General features: G+C 34.8%; 1 protein-coding gene across 1 annotated transcript; it reads right to left on the bottom strand.

Annotated features, from left to right (window-relative positions):
* Window positions 1-133: 133 nt before the first annotated feature.
* LOC131034161 (chitinase 2-like) lies at window positions 134-1,134 on the bottom strand. Its single transcript, XM_057965550.2, has 2 exons — window positions 1,074-1,134; window positions 134-984 (listed from the first exon to the last, which is right to left on the bottom strand). Exons 1-2 carry the CDS (start codon window positions 1,132-1,134, stop codon window positions 134-136), a joined length of 912 nt encoding a protein of 303 aa, XP_057821533.2.
* Between the last annotated feature and the right edge of the window lie 11,491 nt (window positions 1,135-12,625).

Here is a 12,625-nt window from a genome sequence, read left to right as displayed (position 1 = left end):
ATATAACAAACAAATGTTCCTAGCTTTCAAGTCTTGCAATGGAATACAGTCATTCCTTACTTCAAAGGATGTTTGAAGTTAGCAATTATTATGAAAACGCAATCCCATTACATTAAACAATGAGTTATCCACCCTAGCTCGAGGCCAAGAGCACTTGAGATTGTTTTTCATATTGGAAGCCATACTTCTTTGAATCGTCAGCAGACCAGATAAAGATGCCTTCAAGTTTTTGTTCCTCCTTCAGCTGCTCACATGCCTCGAAGAATCCATTATCTGGCTTGAGCCCACCGGAAGATGAGTCTGTACCGAAACTGGGAAGTATTTTCCCACCATTGTAATTGGAGGCTTGAATATCGAAGTATATAAGAAATTTCTCGACTGTGGTGCTACGAGGGTAAGCGTAGAACTGGAAGTTTACATGGTCAATGAAGCGACCATATTTATTCCAGAGCGCCAGGTAACGAGGCTGCACTGTACTATTCTCGTATGGAGCAATGGACGCCATGGAGATGAGATTTTTCTGCTTCAGTTGTACAATTAATTGACCAATACACTCCGCAAAAGTATCGGTGTCGGTAAAGTCGAAATGCTCATAGTCGATGTCGACTCCGTCGAGATGGTACTCTTTAATTATTTCTGACAGAGTGGACACAGCGTTTTGAACCCACGAAGATATGCTCCATGGCTGGAACTGCACAAAAGTGTTAACCTTTCCTACGACGTCGCCACCCAAGCTGACCGCGACCTTGACGTTTTTATACTTCGACTTGATGGCTAGAACGTCCTTGGGGCGTAGATTTTTCTTGTCCCAGAAAACATTGAATTTCCCGTTTGTTGGAGACGGAGAATGAGCTGATTTGGTGTAGTCGATGGCAAATGACAGAATGAAGTGAATCTCGACATCAGGATTGATTGGCAGGTCTGAAAACTTGACGCTGACGTTTTCAGCGCCTATATATTCTCGCAATAGTTTGACGTTGCTACCTGCACAGAGAACGAAAAGTCAACAAAACGATCTAGAAAAGTTGCTTTGAGAAAACTGGTATTGGAATATAAGAGATGGAAAGGCTTACACAGTGAGTGTGGGAGAAACAACAAAAACACAGCGATGAAGAGCTTGATTTGCATTTCCATGTTCGCATTACGCGAGGAGAGAGATTTGATTGGAGCAATGGTCATAGAACATTATATAAAAGTTATTTTAAGTTACAGAGTTCTCTTTCATTGTAGAGAGTTATGCAAAAGACAGGTGCAGGTGCTGAAGTCGGTGCTAGGAACAGAAAATAAGATGATGCCGACATGTCTTATTTGATTGGACCTAATGATCACTGGTAAGGTTTGATTTGATTCTATCTGCATCGTTGGGACGGCAATAAATTATGAGACAATGGTAGCTTGGAATCAACGACATTGGTCTCACATCGGTCATGTGTTGGGGACAACGAATGAAGTCCAAAACCCTAATCCATTGACACGGCTGAGCATGACAAGTGGCGGCTCTTCAACTTCCATGATGTTATAAAAATCATTTAAGGACGTTAAAATTTAATGATAGTGTAGAAGACTACACGTGACAATGTTGTGAAAGGGAACCTGGGTGTGGGTAGGAGTGGTATCCTAAGAGAGAATAATTGCATATCGATATTTTCTTACATAGTCAATTTTGGCGTTCAAATCATCAACTATGCTGAGGTGGCAGTCACTTATCATGGTATTAAATTGGCTTAAGGACAAATGTTTCACTAATGTGATTATTGAAGGAGATTCCAGAAATAGAATTTACATCATGATGTTACGTGGTCACACTAACTTCATTTGGTCTATTGAAGACATCATTGTTCACTCTCATGTCAACATGATAGAGCTTCATGTAATGTAGGTTCAAGTATATCTTTGAATTTAAATTCTTTACAATTTTGTACTATATTTGGGTTCGTAATTTAGTGTGCTTTCTTCTAGATCATTTAATTCTTATTTGGGCCCTAACCTATGCTATAATTTAATTGTTAAAATCATAAGTTCAATGTCATCATATGGTAAGTTCAAAACTAGGTCCTATGTTATCGATCGCGATACTCTACCACCCCTTTTGCTGATCCAAATTTTAGTTGACTAGGGTGCCGAGTGCCCTTTTCCCTCTACAAGGGACCCAAATTCAAACATGTGTGAGTGTCTACATCTATCAATTGTGATTTAGCTCCAATATTTTTATTTGATTATTGGTTGTCATCCTCAATGCAAAAACGCCTTGTGAACCCTAAAAAGCATTCTTCTATATTTCACAAAGTTCAAGATACATTCCAATTGATCAAGTATTATCAAGAAAGTGTTATAGATTTGAGTATTTAACATATTGAGTAACAAGCTATGTAACAACCTACATTCCAGTGTGATTTTGAAGGAGAGAGGTAAATACATTATGATCACATTGATGTTGGAGGAGATCAAATAATATGCAATTGTAGCAGAAATGTGGTTGTAACCAACTACTATTTAGCTGATTGGCCATAAAAATGATAATATTTGCTAACATTCACCCCTTATTACATTGGCCTTGCAAATGTAACTCAAAATCATAAAACTCACCTAGCAAAGGGATCATCCTTAAGGTTTACACAACAAAATTTGATGATCATATAAAAAATATATATTTTTTAGAAGATCTTTACTTGAAGAACCAAACTTTGAATCAAGTGAAACTCCAACAAATTGAATTCTTCAGTGCTCCTCTCCTCAAACTCTAGAATTAGAAACATTGAATTATTAGACAACCATCATTATTGATCGCTTGTCTCTTGACCCTCACAAGGGTATAGTTCTTGAACATAGTCTTGTGAACTTTCTAGGCAACAATCCACATCAAGTTCAACACAAAACCCCTTGCCCATCTTCAAAAATCAAACATCACAATAGATGCATTCTTCAAATCTCTTGCAACCAACAATAAAAGCTAAAAGGAAAGAAAAAAGGAAAATCCAAAAATGCTTCTCATACAAAACACCATCTTAAAGAAAGAAACTAACTTGAGATGATGAAAATTCCTCCATCCTTTGATGCCACTAGCATCGAAATTGACCTTGTTACACTTTATCCATTTAATGACCCATATGATTCTTTGGAAGCCATCATAGGTGTAGCAAAGATAGCTCTAAATGTATAATCATAACTATTTTAAGATTTGTTCAAGCATTCAAAGGTTTTTTCAGGAGTTGAATGGATAGCTCCAAAACCACAAGCAATGTTTGACAAGATAACAATAAAAATTTCATCCAATGATGAACCCATATACCTCCAGAAATAAAATCCACTCTTATTTTCCTTATCACTCTAATGCATAAACTAAGGTCCCGCTATTAGGCAATAATGCACCCACTAAATATTTATTTAATTTCCAATTAAATTTTTTTTTTTCCTTAAATCTCTCCTATTACCAACCACTCACAAAATTTCAAATACCATGTATCTACACTACAATACAACTATTAGAAATAGTTAAAAAAAGCTGGAAGTTCCTACTCACCATGACTCAAGTCGTAACTATTCTTTTCACCATTATCAAGATGCATTGAAGGACCTTTTCATCAACGTATATTTAATACTTAATTGGAAGCATTATCCTCCTCAAAACTTTAAAATATTTTTGTTCACTATTTGCTAAATCCAATGTGAGGAGATGCCCTCAAGTATAATGTCCTAGCAAATTTATTTTCATCACTTGACCAATAAGTAAAAGAAAGAACACTAGCATTCTTGCACCAACTCTTTTATGGAGCCAAATAGAGTGTGCTACAATAGGGATATTTTATGCTAATGAGGTACTTTTAGGAACTATTCAAGAAAAAATATTTTAAAGAGACAATTCTCTATAGCCTACCCAAAATCAACTAGTAAAAATCCTTCCCTGCTTTCGCACCTTCAAACCTAGTCCAACTAAATTTTTTAAGATGACAAAATCGACCACACATTTTTACTAATTTCTAAATTGAGTAGCCTATCCTCATATTTGTTTTCTATTTCTTCCTTATAAATGATGGTCATTTCTAAAATCTTCATGTGTTGCTATTTTTTCCTCCTATTCAAACATTCTAAAGAATCATAGAGATCAACATATCCTCCATTGAGGAGTTGGTGAACTTTTCACTTAGTAAGAAAAGTGGCCATTATCTTGTATATATCACCTTCCATTTTTGTGAATGTATACAAAAGCCTAAGGTTGTTTTTAATAAAATTTTCTTTGAGAGGTTTCACAACCATATTTCTAACCTTAGATAAAAGGATAGAGACACGCCATTCTTTGCAAAATTTTTTTGAATAATCATCAATAAAACTTATACCAATTCACATTAATTATTAGACATTGTTACCACCTTTTTTGGAGTAGCAAAATGAGTGGATTTTTATCTTTTCTTTCCATTGCTGATCCAATTTGCAGAAGAAGAAGGTTTATCATTGCATGATATTTTTTATCTTGTTGTCACTTAATCCTTAGGAATCAGTTTATACTAAACAATAGTATTCCACATCATCATATTTCTTCTAGGTCTACCTTATCCTGATACCCCAAGAAACCATGTTCTCCAATAACTAAATTCATTGAAGTATGACAATAAAATAATCTTTACTTACTACAATTTCACATAGACATAGCAATCTTATAACTTTGATACCATAAGAAAAAGAGTGGTAAATACATCAATATCACATTGACGATGGAGGAGATTGAATAATATACAACTATAGCCAAAATACAATTATAACCAATTGCAGAATGATTCACCAGTATACAAATACTAATTTTTGCTAATAGATTTCATGATTTCATGTTAATTATGTTTTTGATTGAGGTAAGTGGGGAAGCGAACCCAACCCTTACAAATAAGTTTCTAAAAACTAAAATAACTAGAGGCTTCGAGGGAAACCCTACATTAAAATCATTTTAGAGAAACTTAAAATAGTAAATATAGTGAAGCAATTAAAAAATGTTAAGATATAGGATAGAGGAAACAACAATAATGAAAAAGAAGAACAATGCTTAAAACATAAAAGTATCTAAAAGATAAAGCAATAGTCCTCGACCATTTGCTCCAAAGTTGCCTCCCATACCTCAGAGGTTGCAGTCTTCTTTCCTTATTGTCCTAAGTACTATTATTTTTTCCATTCTTCTTGGCTCTTCTCCCCACTTTGCTTCCCATAATGACCATTATAATCATAATTTTGTGCATGATACTACTATTGATTCTCACAAAGTATTCCATTTCTTTTGCCAAGTTAAGTAATCTTTCTCTATTTTTCTCACATCTCATGTATTTTTATGGGGTTTCCAAGTCTTCATCCCTTACTATAAGGTCTTTAAGTTCACCTACCAAAAACTATCAAACTTTTTGCTTTCTTGTAGCCCATTTATCTTCTTCTCCCTCTTCTTCTCCATCACCCTAATTTCTATGAATATTAAGCTCTTCCAAGGATTCCTCTAAGTACGAGTCATAGGGTGGAGAGTGGGAGGGAGTATTTAAAAATTAGGTTTATTTGTTCCTCCATAGTTTTTCATCATCCTCACCAACTCCCTTAGAATTTGAATACTCCAGCTCAACCTACTTTTCTTCTTCACAAAGATTTTTTCCAAGAGTGGTTGCAATATTTTTCACTATCCTAAGCTTAGAAATTATAATAGAATTTCTTTCTTCTAAGGAGTTCATAATATCTACCTCAACACATTCCTTGTTGGAAATATCAATGTCCTAAGAAGTGACAAGTGAGATAGCCAAGCTATTTTCACAAGGAATATCAACAAGTTTCTCCTCACCTACATTATCTCTTTTTGTTACATCTTCAAAGTTTAAGAACTATTTTTCCTTTATTGCTAGGTATGTGGTTTGGGCCCAATTCCACAACTAAGGGAGAGTTTTCATTTCCTAGAAATAATTTTTTATTTTTTTGTGGAACGCAGTTAGAAATTTTCCAATGAGATTGCTTTTGAAGAAGCGAAAACATCATCAACAAAGGCCATTTTTATTTTATGTTACCTCACTCTAGGGAAGGTTAGATTTTTTTGCTTGGGGGAAAAACATTTTGGGTAGGGGTGGTATCCAAAGGAGGGGTATTTTATAAGATAAAGTTGTAAATAAAATAAGTTAAGGTCACTAGTGTAATGGGGACAAGCTCCCATAATGACATATTTATACATAGAATAAAGTAAAAAGTAATAAAAAATGATAGGTTTAATATGCCTAAGGTGATTAAGGAGTAGAAAGTGATGCCCATGTATATAGTAATAAATCTACCCTTGAGTGTGGAGTACATTATTAGATGGTAGCTCATGACCCCCATGGAGGAGGTAAATCTTCTTTGCTAAAAACATTTTTATGGTGCTTGACCTTTTTTCCTTTATCCAAGGACATTTGATATAGCCTCCATATGCATATTTCTAGCTAAAGAAAGAAACATACCACCTTCACAATATAGGCTAGTGACCTATACAATGAGTTTCTTTGTGAGCTCAATTATTATGTTGTTCACTTGTACCCTACCATCCCTCTGGATTTTCATGAATTGTTATAATAATTCCTCATCTTTACCTTTCATAACTATAAAAAATGAGGCAATCCTAACACATTCAAAGATATCCTAGACCTATAAATTTTTATTAAGGGAGATGAAGCTGGTGGCTTCAACTTTCACCCTTATTTCCCCGATTATAACTATCTTTCCTTTTTTAAGCATAGAAAATACAAAAAATATGGGACCTAGAGAAGCAAGGCAATGGAAAGGACTTTTAGCTATGGTTTTGAAAAGGACTTTGGTGTTAGTTAAATAGACCATTATTAAAATGCTTATGTATCCGCTATATGGGATTTCTAAATAATTATGTAACCTATCTATGCTTTTATTCACTTTCCTTTTCTAATTTTGTTGTCAAGGTAGAATTAAATCATTAACAAGGTTATTGTACTTTATTTGGGTTCGTTGATAAATATTTTTATTGATCACTGTAGTACCTCTCCTCATTTGAACTAATTAGACTCATATTTTATTATTGTTTGCTTTCAGTGGATACATTACCATGATGTGTTATTCACACTTATATGACATTATCTCATGCTTTATTTGGATATGAGATGCATAAATTATTTGCAGTATTTCAGTACTTGTGATTTATGTCATTTTATGGATTATTGCTATGTACTGACACTTTACTTTATCTATGTAATGTGAAATTATATGTTGTGTGTCTCCGAGTGTATTGGATGCAAGAAGATGATTTTCCTTGACTCACTCTAGTGAGACAGGGAACATCGCGGTTCTCCTTCATCGGTGTGTATGTCATTTTTTCTATATTGTACATATGCATATGTGGTTCAGTGATGCAGGATATTGCAGGTACAAGTATCGGGTAGGTAAGGGGTATCATCTCCACCTGGCTTCATAGGTCTGAGTGTGCCTTATATTGTCCGATGGAAGTGGAGGAGGTAGTAGTTGACCCTATTTTACTCAGTTACACTCTTGTGAGTGTCGTCAATTGGTCGTCCTATCAGTTTGTTCTGCCTTCGTGTGTTGTCGTTTCACTTTTTCTGAGTCTTTGCTTGAGGTTTGTTCAGTTTGTGTATTTTAGTGGATTTAATTAATTAACTAAATTTATAGAGTTATCTCATAGTTGGTATTTTTGAATTATGTATTTTATGCATTGAGATTATAAATTTAATTAATTAAAAGAATTTATTAAATTAAGTTGCAAGCTGCATGATATTAGAAATATATTTTATTTAAATTGTAGTGAAAAATAAATTCAATTAATATCATTTATTGTTTCTTAGAATTTTAAATAAATAAGTGAATAAAAGAATAAATAAATAAATAAATAAAAGAATAAATTAGAATTAAAGTATTGCTTTAATTCCTTTTTTAGGAAATTAATTAAATTGCATGAGAAAAGAAAAAGAAAAAAAATTGATTTTTGTTTATTGCATGTTAATTTATTCCTTTGTTAGGAATTAGAAAAGAAAAAAAAATTGCTTTTATTACTAAAAAATTAAATAGTAGGTTTTTTTGGGAAAAATATATTCAACCTAGAATTTTAGTTTAAAAAGGGGAATATGTCTTTAATTTTGGGAGTCATGAGAAAGAGTCAAGGATTTAGGGCAAGAGAAATTATTTGAAAGCTTGTTGAAGGATTGATTCTCTCCTACAAATTTCTTCTAGGAAAGCTATACCAGGTTGGGTGGCTTTTTTTGATTGTTTGTTTTAAAGAAAATATTTTATTTCTTCCCTCCTAAATGATGTGTGTGTTAAAATGTTTGTCAAATCTAAAATCCGGTCTGATTATTTCTTGTTCTTGGCTAAAGTCCATTCCTGAAATTAGTTCTACATTATGGAAATAAGTTATTTCCTCGGTGTTTATAGATTTAAATTTTGAAAAGATTGGGAAAAGTTAATATGGAAAATTTTGCCAAGATTTGTATTGTGCATGAAAATTGCAAGATTTGGGAGGAATGGGATTTACTAGAGAAAATAGTCCCTCTTGTTTGATTTTTGTTTTGATAAATTTAATTATTTGGGAGGAATGGGATTTACCAGAGAAAATATTCCCTCTTATTTGGCTATGGAAGTCCCTTTTAATATTTGTGTATCTCTGTTAAATTATTTAGTTACTATAGAAATAAATTTAATTATTAATTAAATTTATTGGGTTATTAAAAGTAAGGGAAAATTGTTTTATTATATTATTTTGGAGAGAATATGTATCTAGAAATAAATTGTATTGAAAATAAATTTAATTGGAAATAAATTCTATTGAAAATAAAATTTAAGATTTTTAGGTTATTGAACCTTTTGAAAAAAAAAAATATATATATATATATATATAAAAAAATAAAATTGCAAGTGGCAAAATTCAGTAGCTGTTACCGAAGGTAGTACAGCTACCATATGGTAGTAGTACTACCGATGGTAGCATTCTATCGGTGGTAGAAACAACTACCGTAAGGTAGCAGGCTACCTTAAGGTAGAAGCGACTACCATAAGGGAGCAGGCTACCTACGGTAGTACTTGCTACTGTGCAGTAGCAGGGAGTAGGGAGTTATTTTGGTTTGCTTTTCCTTGTGATAAATTTCGTGCCAGATTTTTATAATTTTGGTATTATTTAATTTTTAATATGATAAAAAAAAAAAAAAATATTATATATATATAAATATATATATATAGTATTTTTTGTGGTTTTAATTTATGTCATTTTAGGAATAAATTTATTTCCTAATTATTGGAAATGAAAGTTATTGCAAAATTAAAACTTCATTTTGTTATATATTTTTAATGTGATATAATTACATGATATTATATTCAAAGAATATATATATTTATGTAAATATATTGTATTATTATATATATTTTTAATTTGAAATTTAATTTAGATTATTGATATAAGCTAATCGGGTTTATTTATAAATTAATCATTAACATATATTTAGGGGGTTAATTTTTATGTAATTTTATTTAACTTTATTGGAAAAATGACAACATTGATTTCCTTGTATTAATATAGTTGTATTTTCTTATTTTCTGGAAAATTTTTAATTGCAAGTTATTAATGCTTTTGGTTGTTTAAAGAAAAGATTGTCTGTATTAGGATCTTGTGTAAATGGTACTTGTAGTCAAGATTAATTTCATTGCAATTTTGGTTGAGTTGTTGTTATGTCATATGTTGTTATATCTCCTTGGTCAATTGTTGTTGTATAACCCTGTTGATGTGAGCCATTGTGTGTTTTGTTCCAAATGGTCAATCCTGGGTTAGCGATTGTGTATCTTTCACCTATGGTTTGTCAGGATTAGATATGGCTATCAGTTTCACCATAGAGTTCTCATAGAGAAACCTTTCCTGTTAGTGTCCTATGAGAGAGAGTGGCTTTTGAGAAGGGGCCGCACCCGAAGTGGATGGCAAGATAACCCTTTGAAAGTTAGTTAAGAAGTGATAACCTAATAATTGAATAGGGGGTGGGTAGATTTAATATGAATTAAGATAATGTGCCTCGCACATGGCTGAGTGCTTGTATAGGCTCAAGATGTGGTGAGAAGGCCTAGAATGACAAACTTACCACCTTGTCTTCATGAAAGGATTGGTAGGGTCTGAATGAGGCTTAGACGGAGTTGAAGGTTTGAAAGAGGTTACCAGGAAAACCCAGGATGGGGGCCGAGACCTATGGAGGCCTACTAGGCTAACCACCGTAAGCCATGTGATGACACTCTCTCCTTAGAGTCACTAGTGTTTGTGAGTTCAGTCACATGGATGTTTGCAGAGTCCTGTAGTTCTTTTTTACTTGCCTTATTTTGCTTGCTTGAGGGTCTTCTACTATCTCCTAGCACAATGGGGTGGTTCCATTTTGGGATCACATGGTTGGGTGGTAGTGCCACTTCCCATCGGATGTTCTGGATTGTATCTTCAGGCAAGGAAAGGCTTCATTGGTGTTCTTGGTTCGTGGTTCCTGTACCAGCTCATGTTTGTGATCATTGTTCAGTTGAGAACTTGTGGTCATTGTATCAAACTTTTATGTAGCCTTGATATTGTAACTTTTGGATTTCGTGGTATTTTTGGAAGCCATGTATTTATGGATATTGTGATATTATGTCAGTAGAATGTATTTTAATTCAGTTGCTTTGATCTTATGTATAAAAAAAATATGGATAAATAAATGCATTGGAATACTTTGGTTCTTTCATTATGGAATTTAGATGTATGTGTAGGTTTTATTTTAAGCATTTAATTTACCTAATTAAATGGACAATTGGATTGACCATGGTGTTAATATAATCTATGAATCAATCTTCGATGGTAACCCTTAGGAAATCATGTATTAGAATTTTGTTGTGTTATTAAACATACAATGGTTATAATTATTGCACTTAATCTTAAAAAAGAAAATATATTTCACCCTTTATTGCCTAGTTGTGTTGTTTTCTTTTAGGGTTCCCTGTGGGGTATTAGATTTGGTATCAGAGCCCAAGTTTCAACACTGGGTACTCTGGTTTTGTAGTGAGCCTATTCAGTTTGACCTTGTTGCTTAGGTCTTGATGTTTGTATTTCTCTTGTCTTATCCTTGCCATAGATCTGAACCGTTTTCTCTTTTGTGGTGCTAGGTCATGGCTAGGAAATCTAGGGGAGGTGGCCATATGGGTGGTCATAAAGGAGGTAGAGGTGGAGGACGGTTCATTGTTTAGACCGTCACAGTCCTTCACCACCACCCACTCATGTGAGTGTTGAGCCAGGGCAGCCAGTTCATCAGGAATCTTAGCATGTAGGAGAGAAGGTTCCTGAAAGGGAAGAGCTGAGATAGATGTTTCAGGAGGTTCTGGCTAGGTTAGGCCATAGGCCTGAGTTTGAGCAGCCTATTCATGCTCAGGTTGCGGAGTCACATCAGCAGGTTCTAGAGGAGAGAGAGAGGGAGAGATCACCTAGGAGGAGGGAGATTCCAGCTGACCGAGATCCACCTTCTTTGGATCATATAAAGGACTTGATGAGGTGCAACCCTCCTTACTTTGATGGTATGGGTACCGCTCTCAAGGTAGAGACCTGGCTCATCGGTTTGCATCGGTGTTTCACTATGTTTCCATATAGTAGCAACACCAAGGTGAGATGTGCTATTATGCCTCTCAATAGTTTTTCTTTGATCTGGTGGAGATTAGAGGAGAAGAAGATTGGTGTGTGCATTAACACCGTAACATGGGAGCTATTTTTGGATAGATTCAGGGTATGATTTCTCTCACCCCAGTAGAGGAAGACTCGGGAAGATGAGTTTTATGCCTTGCGTCAGTATGGTATGATAGTAAACTAGTATGAGCACAGGTTCAATGAGCTCAAATAGTATGCCGAGATTGGTAATGATGAGCCTATGCTTGTTCAACACTTTTTGAGGGGTTTGAATGACCACATCAGTGGTGGTGTGAGGGTGTTTGAGCCACCTTCAGTTGAGATAGTCATGGCGAAAGTTTGATTGGTTGAACTGAACCTTAGCCGTGCACTTGGTGGTCAGTCAAGTGCGGAGATAGGGAGTGCACCTTCTAGTGGGAATAGAGCTCGGGAAAATTAGTCCCAGTTAGCTGCACTGTTTAGGACTCCTCAGGCACCCACTAAGAGTGGACAACAGCAGTAGCAACTGTCAAAACTGAAACAGTTCCAGGGCCAGCAAGGTGGCAACTCTTAGTACAGGAAGAACAAGAACTGGCAGAGGGGAAAATAGGGCCTTATAGGGTAGTCTTGTAGAGTGCATCTCATGCCCCTAGGCAGGGAAGTTTCTAGTAGTCTAGTGGGCCGACAGGTAATAGAGGAGCTTGCTTCTCTTGTGGGCAGTTTGGTCACAAAGCCACGCAGTACCCTCAACGTTTCCACAATACAGGTAGTCAGAGGCCAACAACATCAGAGCCTACAGTGGGAGATGCAGGGAGATCCCATAAAGTGTTTGCAACGGTGGATGACTACCAATATGATCATCAGGGTATAGTTATTGAGGCAGCAGGTATGTTGCATGGAATCCCTATCTTTGTACTTTTTGATTCCGGTGCTTCGCATTCTTTTATTTTCTCATCCATTGTGGAGTGCTGCGGACTTGCATCTGCTAAGAAGGTGGATAGGTGGCAAGTA

This window comes from Cryptomeria japonica, chromosome 1 (assembly GCF_030272615.1).
Source record: "Cryptomeria japonica chromosome 1, Sugi_1.0, whole genome shotgun sequence".
Taxonomy (NCBI): domain Eukaryota; kingdom Viridiplantae; phylum Streptophyta; class Pinopsida; order Cupressales; family Cupressaceae; genus Cryptomeria; species Cryptomeria japonica.
Note: the sequence above shows the minus strand (reverse complement) of the source record. Positions and strands in the feature narration are given on the sequence as shown.